General features: G+C 48.7%; 1 protein-coding gene across 3 annotated transcripts in view; it reads right to left on the reverse strand.

Annotated features, from left to right (window-relative positions):
- Positions 1-20,024, reverse strand: part of KNTC1 (kinetochore associated 1) — a 422,937-nt gene that overhangs the window by 71,906 nt on the left and 331,007 nt on the right. For all 3 annotated transcript variants that reach the window (XM_029571458.1, XM_029571459.1, XM_029571460.1), the window contains exons 49-51: positions 17,143-17,216; positions 16,003-16,213; positions 8,515-8,627 (exon numbers count right to left, since the gene is read on the reverse strand). In XM_029571458.1, the coding sequence (XP_029427318.1) occupies positions 8,515-8,627; positions 16,003-16,213; positions 17,143-17,216 (398 nt within the window). The remainder of the gene's footprint in view (positions 1-8,514; positions 8,628-16,002; positions 16,214-17,142; positions 17,217-20,024) is intronic.

Genomic DNA, 20,024 nt, shown 5'->3' on the forward strand with positions numbered 1-20,024 from the left:
AGACTGGTTTCCAGCGAAAGAGCAGAGCCGCTTGTAAGGGACGGAGGTGCGCAAAGGCCCATGGAACGAGATCGATCGTGGAGGCCATGGAGCCCAAGAGCTGTAGATAGTCTCAGGACGTGGGCGCTGGTAACACAATAAAGTGCTGTATCTGCTCCCAGAGGGACTGGGCCTTGTCCGGGCGTAGGAAGACCTTGTCCTGAAGCGTATTCAAACGTGCTCCCAAGAAGTCCAAGTACTGCGAAGGGATGAGGGAGCTCTTGGCGAAGTTCACCACCCAGCCCAGGGAACGGAGGAGTCTGACGACCGCCGACTGCCCCTGCGCAAAGGACTTCGCTCGAATAAGCCAGTCGTCCAGGTAGGGGTGAACTAGGATCCCCTCGCGTCGCAGGGCTGCCACCACTACCACCATGATCTTTGTGAATGTCCGCGGGACGGTCTCCAACCCGAAGGGGAGAGCCTGGAACTGAAAGTGCTGATTCAAAATTTTGAAGCGAAGGAACCTCTGGTGGGCCTTGAGGATGGGGATGTGGAGATAGGCCTCTGTCAGATCGAGAGAGGCGAGGAATTCCCCCTGATGTACTGCCGCAATCACGGAGCGCAGCGTCTCCATGCGGAAATGGAGGACCCTTAGAGACTTGTTGACCTCCTTGAGATCCAGGATTGGGCGAAAAGACCTGTCCTTTTTGGGTACGACAGAGTAAATTGAATAATGGCCCAAGCCTACCTCTCAGAAGGGGATGGGAGAGATGGCCCCGAGGCTCTGAAGTCTGTCCAGGGTCTGTCGTACTGCCAGTCTCTTGTGACTCGAACCGCAGGGTGAGAAGAGAAACCTGTCCCTTGGGAGGCAGGCAAACTCCAATGCGTAGCCGTTCTTTAAGATGTCTAGGACCCACTGGTCCGAGGTGATGCGGACCCACTCCTCGTAAAAGCGAGAGATTCGTCCTCCGATCCGTGGGGTTGAGGAGTGGGTGAGCCCGGCATCATTGAGTGGATTTGGATGAGGTCCCCTGACTCGTCCCCTCCTGAGTGGGCCTGTGACCACGAAAGGAACGGGGCCAAGACTGGGATCTGGAAGAAGGCGTCCGGGGCCCAGCCTGTCTGTAACCACGGTAGCGACGCTGCGCCCGGGACCAAGTTCTGGAGGGAGTAAAAGACCTGAAGTTCCGCTGGCGATCCTCGGGCAACCGGTGGACCGCGTTCTCTCCCAGAGACTTGATGATCTGGTCGAGATCCTCACCGAAAAGGAACTTGCCCTTGAAAGGGAGGGAGCCCAGGCTGGACTTAGAAGAGGAATCTGCCGACCAGTTGCGAAGCCATAGGAGACGCCTCGCCGACACCACCGAGACGGTGGATCTCGCCAGGACATAGAACAAATCATACAAAGCGTCCGCTCCGTATGCTATGGCGGACTCTAGGCGGTCAGCCTAGGTCGCTTCCTCGGGTGGCAAGACTTGCGAGGTGAGTAGCTGTTGGACCCAGCGGAGACTCGCCCTCTGAGCGAGGGAGCTACAGATGGCAACGCGCATCCCCAGGGCCGAGACCTCAAAGACTCTCTTGAGGTCTCGGCTTTCTATCCTGGAGGTCCCGCAGAGTCATGCCACCAGTAACCGGAATAGTTGTCCTCTTGGTAACTGCCGACATCGCCAAGTCCACCTTTGAGACCTTGAGCAACTCCAGGAGGTCCTCCAGGAGGGGATAAAGCTTCTCCATGGCTCTTCCGACCTTAAGAGAGGATTCGGGAGTATCCCATTCCCTGGCCATTTGCAGACAGGTGGGATGGGTGGGAAAGGGCCGGAACAGGGGGCGCAAACCGGCTAGGACAGGGTCCCCCTTCTTGGCGGATGAAGCAATGACTGGAGCAGAGGGTCCCGGCGGGTTGGGTGGGGGATCAAGGTCCAACTCCTGAAGTATCTGAGGGATGAGATCCTCGAGCTCCTCTCTCCTAAAGATGCGGAGGACCCACGGGTCATCTCCATCTAGCTGTGCCTCCGAGAGAGTATCATCCGAATGAGCCGGGCATCCATCCCCCCCCCCCCCAGCGAGGGTGGTGCAAAGTGGACCCTGGGGGCCCCATGGGAGGTCCCTGGTGCCCCCCCGCTATGTCCTGGGTCCCCTGCGGAGCATCCGCTAACGTGGGGTCTTGGCGGGAGGTGGATCCGGAATGGGCGCCCTGGGAGCCTCCAGGCACTGCAGGTAGGCATTGTGCATGAGCACAATGAACTCCGGGGAGAAAGGTGGGGGGGTGATCGAGGAGACATCCGGGGGGCCCTGGGCACCGAAGGCAGTAACCGGCGTCAGGATCGGTGGGGGACTGTTGCAGGGATCCTGCTCTTCCTCCCCTGATGGCTGCAGAACGCAATCTGGAGGATTCAAAATGGCCGCCGTTCCCGATAAAGCGGCGAAGGGGCCAGCCCACGCTGCCCGAGTCGTGCTGAGGTGCGGGAAGTAAAGTTGTCTAGCGGCCCGGAGGTGCCCTCCCCACCAGGGAGGCACCTAGAACAAATGCCCTCTCTGGAAAGCCTCGACCCCGGCTCGCCACAGGCCGAGCAGCGGGACAGCCGCGGCATGCTCGCAGGCGGCGGGGGAGGGAGGGGGGGGCGAGCCGGGGGGGGAAATCGATGGGATAATTGCCGCGGGGAGCAGGAAAGCACACCTCCGCTACCCCCAAGTGCCCTGGATAGGCAGCAGAGGAATCTCACCTCCCTGCTGCAGCGGCCCCGGGGAATGAGCGTCGCGGGGCAGTGGGTGGCAAAGTGGGGAGAGGCTGGCACCACCAGCTTCCACCACCCCAAACACAGCCCCTAAGCTGAAAAGGGAAAAATTTCAAAAACAAATTTAAGAGATCCACTCACCAAAGATGAGGAAGGAGGGGGGGAGTAGGAGGGGAGAAGTGATTGGAGCAGCCCTGCCTGCAAGCCACACAAACTTTCCAACCTCCCTTTACTTTTTTTTTTTTTTCTTTTGAATAAACTAACTTGATCCAACCTTAACAGAAAACACTTAGAGAAAGAAACAATTGAAGGAACTAGTCTTCATGCAGGGGAAGCTTCAGGTTCCCCATCTCCTATCTGCTGGAGTCAGAGAGATACTTGAGCTCTTACAGAGGGTGCACTGGTTAATATGTGAGCACCCTCCGAAGCCTTGTCTGACTCCATCTGCTGGACGGGGGACATAACCCACTGTCTGGACTGATCCTGGTACGTACAGGGAATTTAAGATATCGTAAAAGAATTTGCCGCACATCCAATAAGTGAAGCTCCCTCGCTATCGGAGCATCTGGTGACAAATTTAGAAAAGCCGGTAGCGCGATTGTCTGGTTAAGATGAAAAGAGGAAACCACATTAGGTAAAAAGGAAGGAACCGCATGCAACAATACACCATCCTCTGAAAAACATAGGAAGGGGTCCCTATGCAACGCTTGCAGCTCTGATATCCTTCTAGCTGAACAGACAGTTACTAGGAAAACAGACTAGATCCTTTATAGAAGCTCTTCTAATCGGCTCAAAAGGAGGATTACTCAGTATTCGAAGAACCAAGATTAAGGTTCCAGGCTGGACATATCTTCTGGACCCGAGGATGTAGAAGTTTTGCCCCCTTGAGAAAGCGCACCACATCTGGATGAGACACCAACGGTCTTCCCTGAACCCCCCTTGAAGAGACTCTAAGGCTGCCACTTGAACCCGAAGGGAATTATAGACCAAACCCATAGCCAAGCCGCTTTGAAAAAAGGTCAAAACCTGCGGAACGTCCACCTTTAAAGGTTGTACCTTGCTCTGCAAATACCACGATTTGAACACTCTTCAAACTCAGATATAAGCCAACGATGTGGAGGGCCTCCTTGCCTGCAGCAAAGTCACAGGCTCCGAGTACCCCTTCAAGCAGAGCAGTTGTCTCTCAAAAGCCAAGCTGCTAGACAGAAGCAATCTGCCCCATCTGAAAATGTGGGCCCCTGCTGCAACAGATGGGCAGATGGGCCATTCAAAGGGACCGTCTACTGCAAGATAAACCAGGTCCACAAACCACAGCCAGCATGGCCACTCCGGTGCCACCAGAATCCCCCTGCCTGGGTGAAGCTCTATGCGATGCAACACTCAACCTATGAAAGACCACGGGGGAAACATGTACAATAACAGGTCTGTTGGCCACGGCTGAACAAGGGCATTGATGCCCTCGAAGCTGACCTCTCTCCTGTGACTGAAAAACTGAACAGTCTTTGTATTTCCTGGAACTGACATGAGGTCTCTAACTCCGGCCTGAACAAGGGCGAAGGCTTCTGCCGACAACTCCCATTCCCCCAGATCCAGATGCTGTCTGCTCAAATAATCCGCTTGTACATTGTCCACTCTGGCCACATGTGATACAGCTATGCCCGCTAGATGGTTCTCCACCCAAACAAACAGTTCTTGCGCCTACTGTGCTACCAGATGACACTTCATTCCACCCTGATGATTGATATACACCACTGTCGCTGCATTGTCTGAGAACACTCGCACCAACTTCCCTTGAATGAGTGGGAGAAATGCCAGCAAGGCTTTGCGAGCTGCTCTGGTCTCCATACCGGTGGTTCTCAACCTTTTTTCTATCAGGGCACACCTGAGAGATGACACTCACATGCGTGACACACTGAACACATGACCATCATGGGACTAAATATAAATATATACTCTGCATCCACAGGAATCTTCCACTTGTCTACGAGTGCAGAGCAGAACTAAGACATTCGGATTGGATCTGAATATGCTCTTGTGATAACTGGGAAATCTCTGTTAATAGTCAAGATCTTTTAAGCTCTTTATCTTTTTTCAGTGAGCAGCATGAGCAATTAAAAGACCTCTCACTACAGCCTTCGAGCTATCCCAAATCACCGTCTTAGACGTGGGAGTATGAGTATGAAGTTGAAAATACTCCTCTATTTGCTTACCCAAAGTATCAGAAAATGAGTCACTTTTTAACAGATTTTCATTAAGGCGCCAAAATCGTTGGTCACAATTCAAATCTTGAAAAGAAACATCTAGCCATATGGGTGCACGGTTCGACCACGTGATGGACCCTATATCATCACCCCAGACTCCATTTTGCAAAAGCTTATCAATAAGAAAATAATCAATGCAGGAGTAGGGCTCATGGGGTGAGGAATAAAAAGTGTATACCCAAGATGTAGGATGTCTTTGTCTCCAAATATCAACTAAGCTCCATTGGGATACCATAGAGAAACAATTTCCTAGCTTCTTGTAATGCTGAAGAAGGGAATAACTGGTGTGAATTATCTAAAGCTGGACATTTAGTGAGGTTGAAGTCCCCCACTAAAATTAAAAGTACCTCTGCATGAATAAGTAGAATATCATCTAAAGTTTTCAAAAATGAACCTTGATCATAATTGGGGGAATATAAGTTAACTAAGGTGAGTATATCACTGCCCACTCTAATTTTTAGTAAGAAAAATTGACCACCTGGATCCAGAAACTTAAAAAGCTCTTCATAGGTAAAAGAATTAGAAATCAGAATGCTATGCTGGAATATTTAGCCGCTGTAGTGCTGGCCACCAAAAACCTCTTCAGCAAATGGGTTTCCTGTAAGAATACAATGGATGCCTTATCAGATGTGAGTTCATTAAATAAAAGCTGACATTGCCTTTATGCATTTAATCCTTTAATATTAAGGGGAAAAATCCTAGATGCCACTGAACAATACCCAGGACCAAATCACAAGATCTTGATTAATATGCTTTGGTGATTGGGTACAGATTGACCCAATAAAAACTGTGCAGAAAAAGTAAGAAAACACAACACCTCCCAAAAAGATTCCCATCACCCACCACTCAATCCGCCCAATCTACATAGCAGATCAGACTGCTCCTGGGGGACATTAGTGGCAGACCAAGATGGAGTCGAAACTGCGCCCCCCCCACCCGACCACTCAAAAAGAATTGCATGCAAAACATAACCATTAATAAATGCCGTCTTTTAGGTTATAAAATATAAAAACAAGAACATTGCTGTTTAAACCGTGCACCAGGAGCTACTGTCCGAGACCACAAACTTGCACTACAAAGTAGCTAATCCCATGAAAAAGCTACAACAGTAGGTGATAAGAGATTAATGAAGCACGATAGTTCTATCAGCCCTGATCAGAGAGAGCAGAGTGAGAGCTCTCCGATTTCTAGCGCAGCCTTCTGCATCCCTTTCCAGCATGTTGCTTGGATGCATCAGATGCCATTTTAGGTGCAGGAAAGCTGAAAGATATATATGCTTTTGTAAATGCTTCCACAGCTTCAGAGGTGTTTTTCACTCGGTAGGTTATTTCTTTGACCATGAATTGCAGCCTGAAAGGGAAGGACCACCAATGTCGGATATGCTCATCTTGCACTGTATGGGTCACTTTGCACATCTTGTAGCGCTTGCGGAGGGTAGATGGAGCAAGGTCCTGGAAAACCAAAATGGTATGGCCCTCCCATTGTCACTCAGACTGCTTGAGTGCGGCTTCATATATAGTAGTCTTTTGGGCAAAGCTGTGCAAACAAAGATCAAGATTCCTGGCCCCGTTATCAATTTTATGGCCCAGCACCCTGTGAGCGAGTTCAATTTTGACCAGAGGGAAAGAGGGATGTCTGACGCGGTTTCAGCCCCTGTAGTGGTAAGTATGAAAGTGCATATTTTCAGTGCGACTGTCATGGCATTTTGATATTCTTCCAATTCAGGTACCCCCCCCCCCCCCCCCCGCATTCTCAGGTGGCACCGTCGCACCCTGTTCTCAAGATACTCCAGTTTTCTGCAAGGGCCGTTGTCTCGTGTTGTATTAATTTCTGTTGCACCGATAAATAGTTAATGGCATCAGTATGGCTTTCAACCCGGACATCGAGTTCATCGACGCGGGTGCTCAGGGCCGCCAGATCTTCCCTTACTACTGGTATAGAGTCAAGGAGCTCTTTCTTGTACTGCTTCATGTCCGCATGAATTTCCAAGAACCAGCCTCGTAATTCATCTCTAGAAGGCAGATCAGTAAGCCCTGAAGTATGGAGGAAAATTGATGCTGTTGCTTCTAGGGCCAAGCCTTCACTATGCTTCGCAGGTGGCCTGCTATCAGCCCCGAGAGATTCAAGGGTCTGTTTGCTAAAGGAATACTGTTTTAGGTCTGCAGTTTTCCATTTAGTCGCCATCTGGTTCTGTTAAGGAGCACTATAGCCACCAAAGGTAATAAGAAAGCAAGATGAAAACAATGCAATGGTGCAAAACAGTGATTGGTGGGAGAAAGCCTCACAACTATGCGTGCATCTTGATTACCCACGGAAGAGTCCTTCCCCCCCCCCATGGCAATATTTATAGTATTAACTTTCATAGGTAGTGTTGTTGCTGTTTGAGTACTGGCAGGTAGTGCTGTTTTGATATAGAAATTCTTTTTTCTCGTGGCTCTCTGAGGGTCATGCCCATGCCCGAGATGCATTACCGCAGCCCTAATACCATATAGGTTCCAAATATCTTTTGCTTTTTTACCTTAGAAGACGGTGCTTTGAATGTTCTTTTTCATGTAAAATCTGTATTATGCATAATTTTTAATTGTGTGTGAGGAGGGTGTGATGGGGTGGGGGGTGCAAGGCTGTAAAGTTTTCCTAGGGCACCTAATTCCCTTGCACTAGCCATGGGCATTGCTTACAAACATTTAACAGAGTCTCCCAACTTGCGGTGTCATGCATGTGTAATGGGTGAGGGCGCAGTTTTTCAACTGGCCAAAGGTGCCAAATTGCCTGGCTACAGCTCTGATCTAAGCCCCCTCTGAAGAATCCCACAGATCATTTTTATCAAAGGACAAACTTTTAAATCTTTTTGGCAGCTACAGCATTCACAATACATTTCCTAAAGAAAAAACACTAATTTATGCAACCATTTTCTCTCTACAGGATTTAAACTTCTAAAAGTCCAATGAACTTTCTGGAGCAATAAGCTTACAGAAATTACACTGGCAAAATTAATGTCCTGGAAATATTTTTATGTTCAAATAGGTTTATTGAGAATCAAACAATCATCATAGAAACATAAGATACCGAAGGCAGAAGAGTGTCAAATTATTTCACTGGCAAAAAAAACAGTCAACATGATGTTTTTCATATTTATCCCAAATCAAACCCCACCAAATAAAGGAGCATCTGCAATAATACATAATTAAGAAACACAAGCAAATAAGAACCCCCCCCAACTAAAAAAAAACCAATTTAATGAACCCCCTCTTCCCTGTCATGTTCAGGGAAATATTTTTAATTTAAGATATATTTACATTACAAACACAAAGCCTTTCAAACAATTCTTAAGGGATATAAAGCCATCTGGACATGGGCACGTGTTATTATTATGAGGGTGACAGACCAAAATCCCCAGGGTTTTAATTACACCCACAGAGCTCTTTTTTCAGTGATCCCTATACCACTGGGAATACCAAGACTTTTTCTGCTGAAGAGAGACCATTTAGCTTCATACAAATACAAAAGTGGAAAACTCCTCCCAAAGGAACAATACTTACATCTCTGACAGGTTGCGTATTTGAGCATAACCATTTCTCTAACAGCACATCCCGGATTTTAGTCATATTCAAATTGTTAAGCTCTGCTATTTGCTTGGCTGCAGTACGAATATCTATAGAAAAATTTACATTAAAATAAACTTTGTTATTGGTGAAACAGAGGAGAGAAAATTAAGATGATCCATTAATTATTTCATTCATTTGAATATAAATACTACAAGTGGTAAGTTTTGAAACCATTACTACTAGTTAATTCTATAGTGCCATTAGAAGTAGGCAGCACTGTGAAGATACACGTGTCTGTTCCATTGAGCTTACAAGCTAAGACACTAGACAAGATAAATAAGAGGCTTTAGAAAATGTATTTATTAAAAAAACATGGCTAAATTCAACAAGGCTATGCCAGGGTTTAAGAACTAAAAGCAGCTTCAAAAAGGTGATTTTTTAAGTGGGACTTGAATGTGGACAGAAAAGGAGCAAGATGTACCGTACCAACTTAGGGATCCTATTCCAGTTATATGGTGAAGTGAGGTAGAAAATGAAGAGTTAGGATTAACGATGGAGAAGGTTGGTGGGGGGGTGTTTACAGATAATATCTTGTCCAATAAATGGAGGTTACGAGGAAGGATGTAGGGGGAGATAAGAGAAAAGTGGTAATGAGGAGCCACAGGGAAGTTGGAGAAGCCTGAATGGTATGTGGAAGCTGACAGCAGATCTGTTGACCATCTGCTGGAAGGACCAGATGCCACATCTGTTATGAAGTCAACCCTCCTAGCACTGTGGTTATTTTAGGTAGGACTCGTACTATGGCATGGCAAGGCATGATAAACTCTAACGGTATAACAGTATATATAATATTGAAGGTGTATAATGCACCACTAATCACTTAAGCAGTACATAAATCATTTAGATTTTTGTTGATAAATAATTGCATTAGGTCATTTCATCAGTCAGTACTCAGATCTGCAAACAGGACTGCAGCTTGAACACAGGAGCACCCACTCGCCCCCATCATAAAAGTGCCACAAACAAAAAGAACATTTTGAAAAAAAAAAGCACCTCCATTCTCAGAAACATTATACCCTTTTACTTTAAGAGAAGATAAAAGAAAATTAGGTTCTTACCTTTTGCTAATTTTCGTTCCTGTAGTACCGAGGATCAGTCCAGACTCCTGGGTTTTGCCCCCCCTCTAGCAGATGGAGACAGAAGTTTATAAACAAAAAACTCCGCCTACATATAGGCTGGTGCCACCTACAGTCTGGCAGTATTACTTAATGTCAAAGTAGCAGGAGAACCCGCAACAAAGAACCCAACGAACACTGAAGATTACCTCCAAACTAAGCGAAATTGAATCTTAACTCCACCCAACTGGGTACCGAACTCGAGGTAACCAACAAACAAACATATTCCAGCAAAAAAACAGCACACAGATCACACATCCTCTCCCGGCAGACAATCGCAATACTGGGCGGGACTCTGGACTGATCCTCGGTACTACAGGAACGAAAATTAGCAAAAGGTAAGAACCTAATTTTCTTTTCCCTGTACGTACCAGGATCAGTCCAGACTCCTGGGATGTACCAGAGCTTCCCTTACTGAGGGTGGGAGCCGGAGAGGCCTGCTCTAAGCACCCCTTCTCCAAATCCCGACGGCCCTGGCGCCTTCACATCCAAACGATAGTGCCGGGCAAAAGTATGGACTGACTTCCAAGTGGCCGCCCTACAGATCTCCTCTGTAGGAATATGTTGGCATTCCGCCCAGGATGCCGCCTGAGCGCGAGTTGAGTGGGCTTTCAGACCCACCGGCAACGGCTTCCCCGCCAACAGATATGCTGAGCGAATGGTTTCCTTCAACCAACGAGCAATTGTAGTCTTGGAAGCCGCTTTACCGCGCCGGGGACCACCATGGAGGACGAACAGATGATCGGAGACCCTGAACACATTAGTACTCTCCAAATAGTGTAACAAGACGCGCCGAACATCCAGCTTCCGCAGGTCCCTAGCTAAGGGATCCGAAGACTGTCCCTGACCGAACGATGGCAACTCCACCGTCTGATTGACGTGAAAGGACGAAACCACCTTTGGTAGAAAAGACGGCACAGTACGCAAGGAGACTCCCGAATCCGAAATCCTCAGAAAAGGTTCTCGACACGACAGAGCCTGCAGCTCAGAAATCCGCCGCGCCGATGCCATAGCTACCAAAAATACCGCCTTGAGCGTCAAGTCCTTAAGAGTGACGTGTCGCAGAGGCTCAAACGGTGCCTTACACAGCGCTTTAAGAACCACATTCAAATTCCAAGACGGACACGGAGGACGAAACGGAGGGCGTAACTGTTTTGCCCCCCGAAGGAAACGCACCACATCCGGATGTTGCGCTAGCGAAACTCCGTGCACTCGCCCCCGAAAAGATCCTAGCGCTGCCACTTGCACCCGCAAAGTACTACAGGACAGGCCCTTAGTCAACCCCTCCTGTAGAAACAGCAGAATATCCGGAATAGTCGCCCGAGTAGGTGCTGTGCCGCGATGCACACACCAAGTCTCAAACAGTCGCCACACGCGCACGTACGCCAGAGACGTAGACTTCTTTCGGGCATGCAACAACGTGGACACCACGGAAGGCGCGTATCCTTTAGAGCTCAACCGCTGCCTCTCAAAAGCCATGCCGCTAGACAAAAGCGATGCACCAGGTCGAAACAAACGGGCCCTTGATGTAGGAGATCCGGCAGAAACGGAAACCGAAGTGGCCCCTCGACCGCTAGATTTACCAGATCCGCGAACCAGGGCCTTCTTGGCCATTCTGGAGCCACCACGATCACCTCCGCCGGATGCTGCTCTATGCGACGCAGCACCCGTCCGATAAGCGGCCACGGAGGAAACACGTAAAGTAACACATCCCTCGGCCACTGAACTACCAGTGCATCCACTCCTTCCGCCAACGTCTCCCGGCGACGAGAGAAAAACCGAGGAGCCTTTGCATTGCGGAACGTGGCCATCAGGTCCATCGCTGGTGTGCCCCACCGATCGCAAATGAGCCTGAAGGCGTCCTCCGCGAGCTCCCACTCCCCGGGATCCAACCAATGCCGACTGAGAAAATCCGCCTGGACATTTTCCACCCCGGCTATGTGGGAAGCCGCGATACTGCTCAAATGGGACTCCGCCCATATCATCAACAACCGAGCTTCTGCCGCTACCGGCTGACTCCGGGTTCCCCCCTGACGATTGATATAAGCCACCGTGGTCGCATTGTCCGACAGAATCCTGACGGAACGCCCGCGGAGAAGCGGGAGGAACTTCACCAGAGCTAAGCGCACCGCTCGAGTTTCCAACCGATTGATGGACCACGACGCCTCCCGAGCCGACCATGTTCCCTGAACCGCTCGACCGAGACAGACTGCTCCCCAACCGAGCAGACTGGCATCCGTGGTAACCACCGTCCACGACGGAGTTTCCAACGAAACCCCGCGACTCAAGTTTTCCTGGCAGAGCCACCATGGCAAGCTGTCTCTGGCTTCCTGGGTCAACGGCAGGCTGAGGAAAAATTCTTCCGAGACCGGGCTCCAACGGGAGAGCAACGCGGACTGCAAGGGACGCATATGCGCAAACGCCCATGGAACTAACTCTAGCGTGGAGTTCATAGAGCCCAAGACCTGCAGATAATCCCAGACCACTGGGACCGGTTTGTGCAACAACCTGCAAATTTGCCTCTGTAATTTGAGGATACGCTCTTGCGTTAGGGCCACCGTGCCTTGACACGTGTTGAACACCGCCCCCAAATACTCCAGGGATTGCGACGGCACCAGATGACTCTTGGCCAGGTTGACCACCCAGCCCAGTGAGCGTAACAGGTGCAGCACCCGCTGAATCGCCAGCTGACAAAGAGTCCTCGACTTGGCCCGAATCAGCCAATCGTCCAAGTATGGATGCACCAACAGCCCCTCCTGGCGGAGTCTCGCCGCCACCACCACCATAATCTTGGTGAACGTGCGCGGAGCCGTTGCGAGGCCAAATGGCAACGCTTGAAACTGGTAATGTTGTCCCAGTACCGCAAAACGGAGAAACCGTTGGTGCTCCCGTCGAATCCCAATGTGCAGGTACGCCTCTGTGAGGTCCAGAGAGGCCATAAACTCTCCTTTTCTGACCGACGCGATCACGGACCGCAAAGTTTCCATTCGAAAACGCGGAACCCTTAGACACTTGTTGACACTCTTGAAGTCGAGGATGGGACGAAATGTCCCCTCCTTCTTGGGTACCACGAAATAAATGGAATACCGGCCCTGTCGGAGTTCGCCGGACGGAACCGGAACGACGGCCCCGAGGTCGCGCAACCGCGCCAGAGTCTCCCGCACCGCCCGGCGCTTTTCTGAAAACCCGCAAGGGGACACCAGAAAAGCCGGAGCCGGACGGCGTGAAAAATCTAACGCGTAGCCGTGTTTTATCACCTCTAGGACCCACTGATCCGACGTAATCTTGGTCCATTCCTCGTAAAACCGGCTTAACCTGCCGCCAACCGGAGGAACCGAGGAACGGACCGGCCTCACTTCATTGTGCTGGCTTACTGCCCTGCACAGCCTGACTGGCCCCCGGACGGCCGAATCGACGCCCACGAAAGGACTGCGAGTACGATTGTTGGCGGGCCGCACCGTGACGGAACGAAGAGATCGATCCTCTCGCCGCCCGAGTTCTACGGCCCCCACGAAACCGCGACCGAGCGGCTGGAGCACCCCGGAAGCGGTATCTATCCTCCGGTAAACGGTGTGCTTTATTCTCCCCCAAGGATTCTAGGATATCGTCCAACTCCTTACCAAAAAGCAACTTCCCCTTAAAGGGAAGAGAGCCTAACCTAGCCTTGGAGGTACCATCCGCCGCCCAATGACGAAGCCACAATAGACGCCGCGCCGCTACCGCAGAGACCATGGTCCGTGCCGAAGTGCGCAGGAGATCATAAAAAGCGTCCGCACTATACGCGATGACCGCCTCCAAACGACTCGCCTGTCTCGCCTCCTCCGTCGATAGAGACTCATTCGCCAACAGCTGCTGTGCCCAGCGTAAACCGGCTCGCAACGAAAAATTACTACAAACCGCGGCCCGGATACCCAACGCTGAGACCTCAAAAATACGCTTCAGTTGAACCTCTAACTTCCTATCCTGTATATCTTTGAGAGCCGTACCACCGGTTACCGGGATGGTTGTCTTTTTGGTAACCGCCGCCACCGCCGAATCAAGTTTTGGCAGGCGCAAAAGTTCCAAAACGTCCTCCGGCAGTGGATATAATTTATCCATAGCCTTAGCTACCTTGAGTCCCAAATCCGGAGTATCCCACTCCTTTAACATCAAATCCGATGCCGAGAAATGTAGTGGAAACGCCGACGAGGGACCCCTGAGGCCCAAGACAACCGGATCCGTCTGACCCAGACGAGATTCTACCTGGGGAAGTGGGATTCCCAGTTCCCCCAGGATTTCCGGGATGAGGGGCCCTAGCTCATCCCTATGGAACAACCGAACTACCTTCGGATCGTCCCCATCCGCAGCGTGCAGAGTCCCTGCATCCTTAGGCTCCAGCTCTTCATCCTCCTCAACCCCCCTCGGGGGCTGGGATGGGCAGTCCAGATCCTCCTCCGGATCCGCCAGCGCCTCAGACTCTGACGAGGAGAGCGAAGGCCCCTCCGCCCCTCTAGAGGAACGAAGAGGCCTTGGCCTGGGCCGGGGCCTAGACAGCCCCCCTCCCCCCGTACTGGCCTTTGGGGCCTTGACCGCTGGCGCTCCGCTCTCAGAAGCCGGGGCCCCCGGACCTCTCTTCCGAGCCAGGCGGCGTGCTTTAAACGCCTTATGCATAAGTAACACGAACCGCGAGTTAAAGGAGGAGTCCGATGACCCCTCCTCCTCTTCCCCATCCTCGGGGGAATCATCCGCAGGAGACCTGAACCCTAACGGCCCTTCTTCACCTCCAGATACCCTCTGGGGGGACAAACGCGGCGGGTCCCGCACCTGTGCGCTGGGCTGCCGGCCCGCGCTAACCTGTGCTGCCCGCGCTGAGAAAATGGCCGCCGTTCCCGCCGAAAACGCTGGCAAAATGGCCGCCGTCCCTGACGAACTCGCCGCCGTCCGCTCCGGGAACGCTGCTACCTCGCGGTCCTGCCTACCCCGCCGAGACGCCGAAGGCACCGCCGACCCCCCTTCGCCGCCGCCCACGCACGCGGAACAGAGGCTGTCGCGCGACAGCCTCCCTGTCGCGGACCCGCAGGCCCTGCACGATGCCTGCCGAGGCATCCTTCACACTGCCGCGGCGAACGGAGGCGAACGGAGGCAGAGAGAGACAAAAATCAAGTTGCTCCCCTGATCGACGGGTCCCAGTCACCGCGAGCAAGCACAGCCTAGTAAGTACAAGCACACACACACGCACAGCAGACAAAATAAATGAAAAACAATTTTTTTTTTTTTTTTTTTTTTTTTTACTGCTTACCTCGGATCCGGAGCCGGCTGGGGGGAGTGAGCCGGGACCCCCGGTATCACCCCCAGCCCTGTGAAGCCGGTACGTGGGGCTTTCCCACTCCTCGGCTGCCTCTACCAGGGGGAACAGTCCCCTCAGGACCCTAACTTCCCCTGGGAGGCGGGGATTGGGACCAGCAGGCAAGCCTCTGCGGTCCCTTCCCACTAGAAAACAAAACAACAAACTTTCCTACCTTTTTTTTTTTTTTTTTTTTTACAAAAAACCACCTAACCAACGTAGGCCTAACACAGACTGTAGGTTTTGCACCCTCTCCACCTGCTAGGAGACAGAAGAATACTGCCAGACTGTAGGTGGCACCAGCCTATATGTAGGCGGAGTTTTTTGTTTATAAACTTCTGTCTCCATCTGCTAGAGGGGGGGCAAAACCCAGGAGTCTGGACTGATCCTGGTACGTACAGGGAAGGATCGTGTATTAAATAAAATATTAGATGAACAACAGGAGAGAGCAATGCAGCACAATGCACCTCCTATGGAGGCGGAAAGAAGAATACAGAATCATTTGAATCCAGTGTAAATACGAAGGAAGTAAGTGTGTATGTAACTTTTTATTAGGTAATGCACAAGCAAATCTTTTGAGGTGAGGGAGATGGTCAAAGCATGACAGGCATCACTGCTATATGCACAAAGCTTCAGAAAACCCATCAGGATATTCCTTGCCAACATAATCAAAGTCACTGGTATATAGAAAACGAAGTTAACATTTTTTCTTAAGTAGCTAATACTACTTGCTTTGATCGAAGATTTATTAAAAAAAAAAAAAGTGGTCTCAAGCTTTAGAGAAGTTTTGGACAACAGAGAAACTATGGGTGAACTGTTATTGGCAGACGTAAAGAAACATGCACAGTACCTGCCACCATTATGGGAAGCTTTAGCTAATATTACTAGCCCTGATTTCCATCAATGTTGAAAACTTCACCTAAATTATAACCCTCCTCCACCAAGAGTATATCTCTTTGATAGCAGCAAAGTCTGTACACTTACCAGGATAATCTCGGCCAGTTGGCTTTAGAATTCTTTGTCCTATACTGCTGTGCTGATAAAGGGAGATGATCAGATTCGCTGGCTTCCCTATCTGGCTCAGATACTCTTCTGTGTTTAGTTTGTGAGTGATGAGTACATATTCAGTGGCTAATCTCTCATACTGCATTCTCAGCTTCTTCAGCAGGGTTTTAGCATTTTCGTTTGCTTTATCCTTTAACAAAATATTACTTGAGAAGTCAGAATAAAAGTATTTCCTTCACTTTAGATTTTAAAGAGTAAATTGCTGCAGGGTGCAACAGTTACAAAAAAAAAAATTAACCATTTTGTTAAACTTTACTGACTAGGAAAATTAGATTAAGGCAAACATCTTGTTTAAAAAGGGTCCTAAAGGTACAGGGACACAAGAGAGACATGACCCAAGTCACAGCAAGTCAGTGACAGAGAAGATTCTTGAGCTGATGCCCCAGGACTTCTCCTGAACTGCAATCAATGCTATGTTTACTACACCACTCTTGCTGCCGAATACCATTTCAAAATTGAATTGCACTTGGAGGAGTGGAGATGATCTGGAACCTTAAAACTAGTTTCCATCCAAATCCCAGTCCTACATAACATTATCTTCCCGATCTCCGGGCCTGCAAATCACAGTCGGATCTTGCTAAGTCATAGGGTCTTTTACAGCTACTTTTTCTTGCTTTTATATGAAGATTTGTTATGGATTATCAGTTGTGTGCTCCCTTGTGCCGCCTAATGCAGCCAGGCTCTCTCAGAAGCCTTTGCTTGGCAATACAAACTATGCATCCATTTCTTTCACTAATCCAACATCATCTTTTAGCTTTGAAAGGCTGCACTGAAATTATTTCTGTTAAAGCTCAGTCACAGCCTTGTCCATGGTCCTGCTTCAAGGTATGTCTAGGCAGCTTGAGCTGTAACTGGCTAATTTCCTGTTCTGTAGCTCGCTTGTTGGTGAAAAAACCATGGCTACACTGGCAGATAGGAGGGGAAGAGGAAGACGACAGACATAGCTACAGCAAGGTTTATCAAGGCAGACAATAGGGTAACAGGGCCACAGGGAAGAATCCCAAGTTAAATTCCCAAATAAGGTTGTCAGTGTTCATTCCTTTGCATTAGATGACACACCTGAGGCAGAGTATTCTTTAGCCACTGCTCAGCTAAATGTAGACAGAATTTCAATACATTAATTTTGTCAGGTCCTAAAAGGAAGAAAAATAAAACATGACAGTCAGGAATTTCACAGTGCTTGGAAAAATGTTTTAATATCATCTTTTCCCATCAGCTTTCATAAAAACATAAAAGCTGGCAGCAGATAAATACCAGGATCTGTGGGCTTCTCCTCATCTCCCAACCCCCACCATTTAGGTACCTTTGTGTCTATCCTGTGTATGCTTGAATTTTGTCCCAATTTTGACTCATAACACCTCCACTGGAAGTCTGTTCCAGGAGTCCCCCACCCGGATATTCAGAAATTCCTTTAGATCCTCCCTTCCTTCAGCCTTTTAGGACTACCCTTGTCCTGCTGGTACATTAATGAAGCCTGTTTCAACATTTGTATCATATCTCCTCTTTCTTTAGCCTTAAGTCTCTCTATGTATGCTTTATAATGCAGGTCATAAACTATTTCTGCTGACCCTTTTTTCAAAGGCCTCCACCTTATTAATATATTTTTGTAGATGTGCTTTCCAGAACTGGACATAGTACGCAAGGGGAGTCTCACCAGAGATCTGTACAAAGGTTAATATTATTTTTCCTTTTCCTACTAGTGAGCCCTTTCTTTAGGCACTCAACCAGTTACCAGAGCATCCCAGTGGTTAACAACGCAAAATATTTATAAACCATACAATGGTTAACAGTTATATAACAACCCCTCTCCCCATAATACAATAAAATAACATCAACAAACAGCACAACTAGTCACACAAAATCTAATCTAATGAAGCATCACATCCATAACCTGATATAGCATACCCAAATTCTCTTATCCAAGCTGTAATAGCATAAGAACATAATAAATTGCCATGCTGGGTCAGACCAAGGGTCCATCAAGCCCAGCATCCTGTTTCCAACAGAGGCCAAACCAGGCCACATGAACCTGGCAATTACCCAAACACTAAGAAGATCCCATGCTACTGATGCAATTAATAGCAGTGGCTATTCCCTAAGTAAACTTGATTAATAGCCGTTAATGAACTTCTCCTCCAAGAACTTATTCAAACCTTTTTTCAAACATTAACTGCACTAACCACATCCTCTGGCAACAAATTCCAGAGCTTTATTGTGCATTGAGTGAAAAAGAACTTTCTCCGATTAGTCTTAAATGTGCTACTTGCTAACTTCATGGAATGCCCCCTAGTCCTTCTTTTATTCGAAAGTGTAAATAACCGATTCACATAGACCTCTATCATATACCCCTCAGCCATCTCTTCTCCAAGCTGAACAGCCCTAACCCTCTTCAGCCTTTCCTCATAGGGGAGCTGTTCCATCCCCTTTATCATTTTGGTTGCCCTTCTCTGTACCTTCTCCATCGCAACTATATCTTTTTTGAGATGCGGCAACCAGAATTGTACACAGTACAACAGTCAAATTAACGATCAAATAGCTATGACTTGATCAGCTTCCTAAATGTCTGATAGTTGACTTCCGCACGAACGTCTGAAGGCAACACATTTCAGAGTGGGTGCTTGGTAACTGAAGGTGGACAATTGTGTTCCCTCAAGTCTCAAAACAGACAGCAAGGACGATACATGACAATTCCTGCTGGGAAGAATGTAAGGACCTAGTAGGGGTATATTAGGTCTCTTAACTGAAAATAGCAGTGGTCTTATTGCATTGGGTTTCCAAGTGGAAGTAACCTGCATGGAGGGCTCATGGTTAAAACCTAAACTTCAATGAGCATGAGGAGGCTGGATTTTTTTCTGAACATCCTTGCTGATTTTGACCACTGTGTGGATTATTACTAAACTTGGTGATAAAGATGTGGAAGGGAGCGGGGATTAAATATTGGTCTTGTAAGAATCAAAATTGAAGATGACAAGTCTGAACTGGCCTACCAATAGAGGTGATGGAATCCAGCACTTTTAAGAGCCTGGGCAAAGCTTGGGAGAGCATAGGAGGGAGAAGGGTGGAGTGGTCAGGTAAAAGACATGGGGTAAGAGGGAGTTGGTGTTGGGTTGTATATGGGAATTTGTGTGTGTAGCTACCCAAAGCAGAAGAATCTCAACTGGGTAGATTGGATGGGATAAACTGGTCTTATCTGCCATCATCTACTATATTATTGACTGGCTACCTTGAGATCATCTGAGATGCTGACGCCCCCCACCCCCCATATGCACTATGCTTTGAATCACAGACAATATGCTATTTTCTTCTTTTGAAGTTGTGTAGTGCTGTGTTTTAGAATTATAGGAAAATTGGTTCTTGCCTGCTAATTTTTGTTCCTGTAATACCACAGATCAGTCCAGACAAGTGGGTTTATGCATCCCTACCAGCAGGTGGAGGCAGAGAATAAAATTTTGAAGCACTGCTACTTATCCGAGAGTGCCACCACCTACAGTCCTCAGTATTGACCTGTACCCAAGCCAAAGATGAACCTCAAACCCCCTCCCAGGGTGAACAGGTAAAGCAGGGCCGGAACCCTCTGTGCTGGAGCCTCTGTCACCTCCAGACATCCAAAAACATATGTACAACTGTATAGAACTCTTTGAAAAATTTTTACATGGACTATTAGGAAACACAGTCTTCTGGCAGCGACAGGGAGGGTCTCTGGACTGATCTGTGGTATTACAGTAACGAAAATTAGCAAGTAAGAACCAGTTTTCCTTTCCTGTTCATACCCAGATCAGACCAGACAAGTGGGATGTACCCAAGCACCCCTAAACTGGGTGGGAACCCGAAAGACCGGCATGTAGAACACTCTTACCAAAGGATGCATCATAGAAACATAAAAATGACGGCAGAAGAAGACCAAACGGCCCATCCAGTCTGCCCAGCAAGCTTTTGCACTT

The sequence above is a fragment of the Rhinatrema bivittatum genome, chromosome 11 (genome assembly GCF_901001135.1).
Source record: "Rhinatrema bivittatum chromosome 11, aRhiBiv1.1, whole genome shotgun sequence".
Lineage (NCBI taxonomy): Eukaryota > Metazoa > Chordata > Amphibia > Gymnophiona > Rhinatrematidae > Rhinatrema > Rhinatrema bivittatum.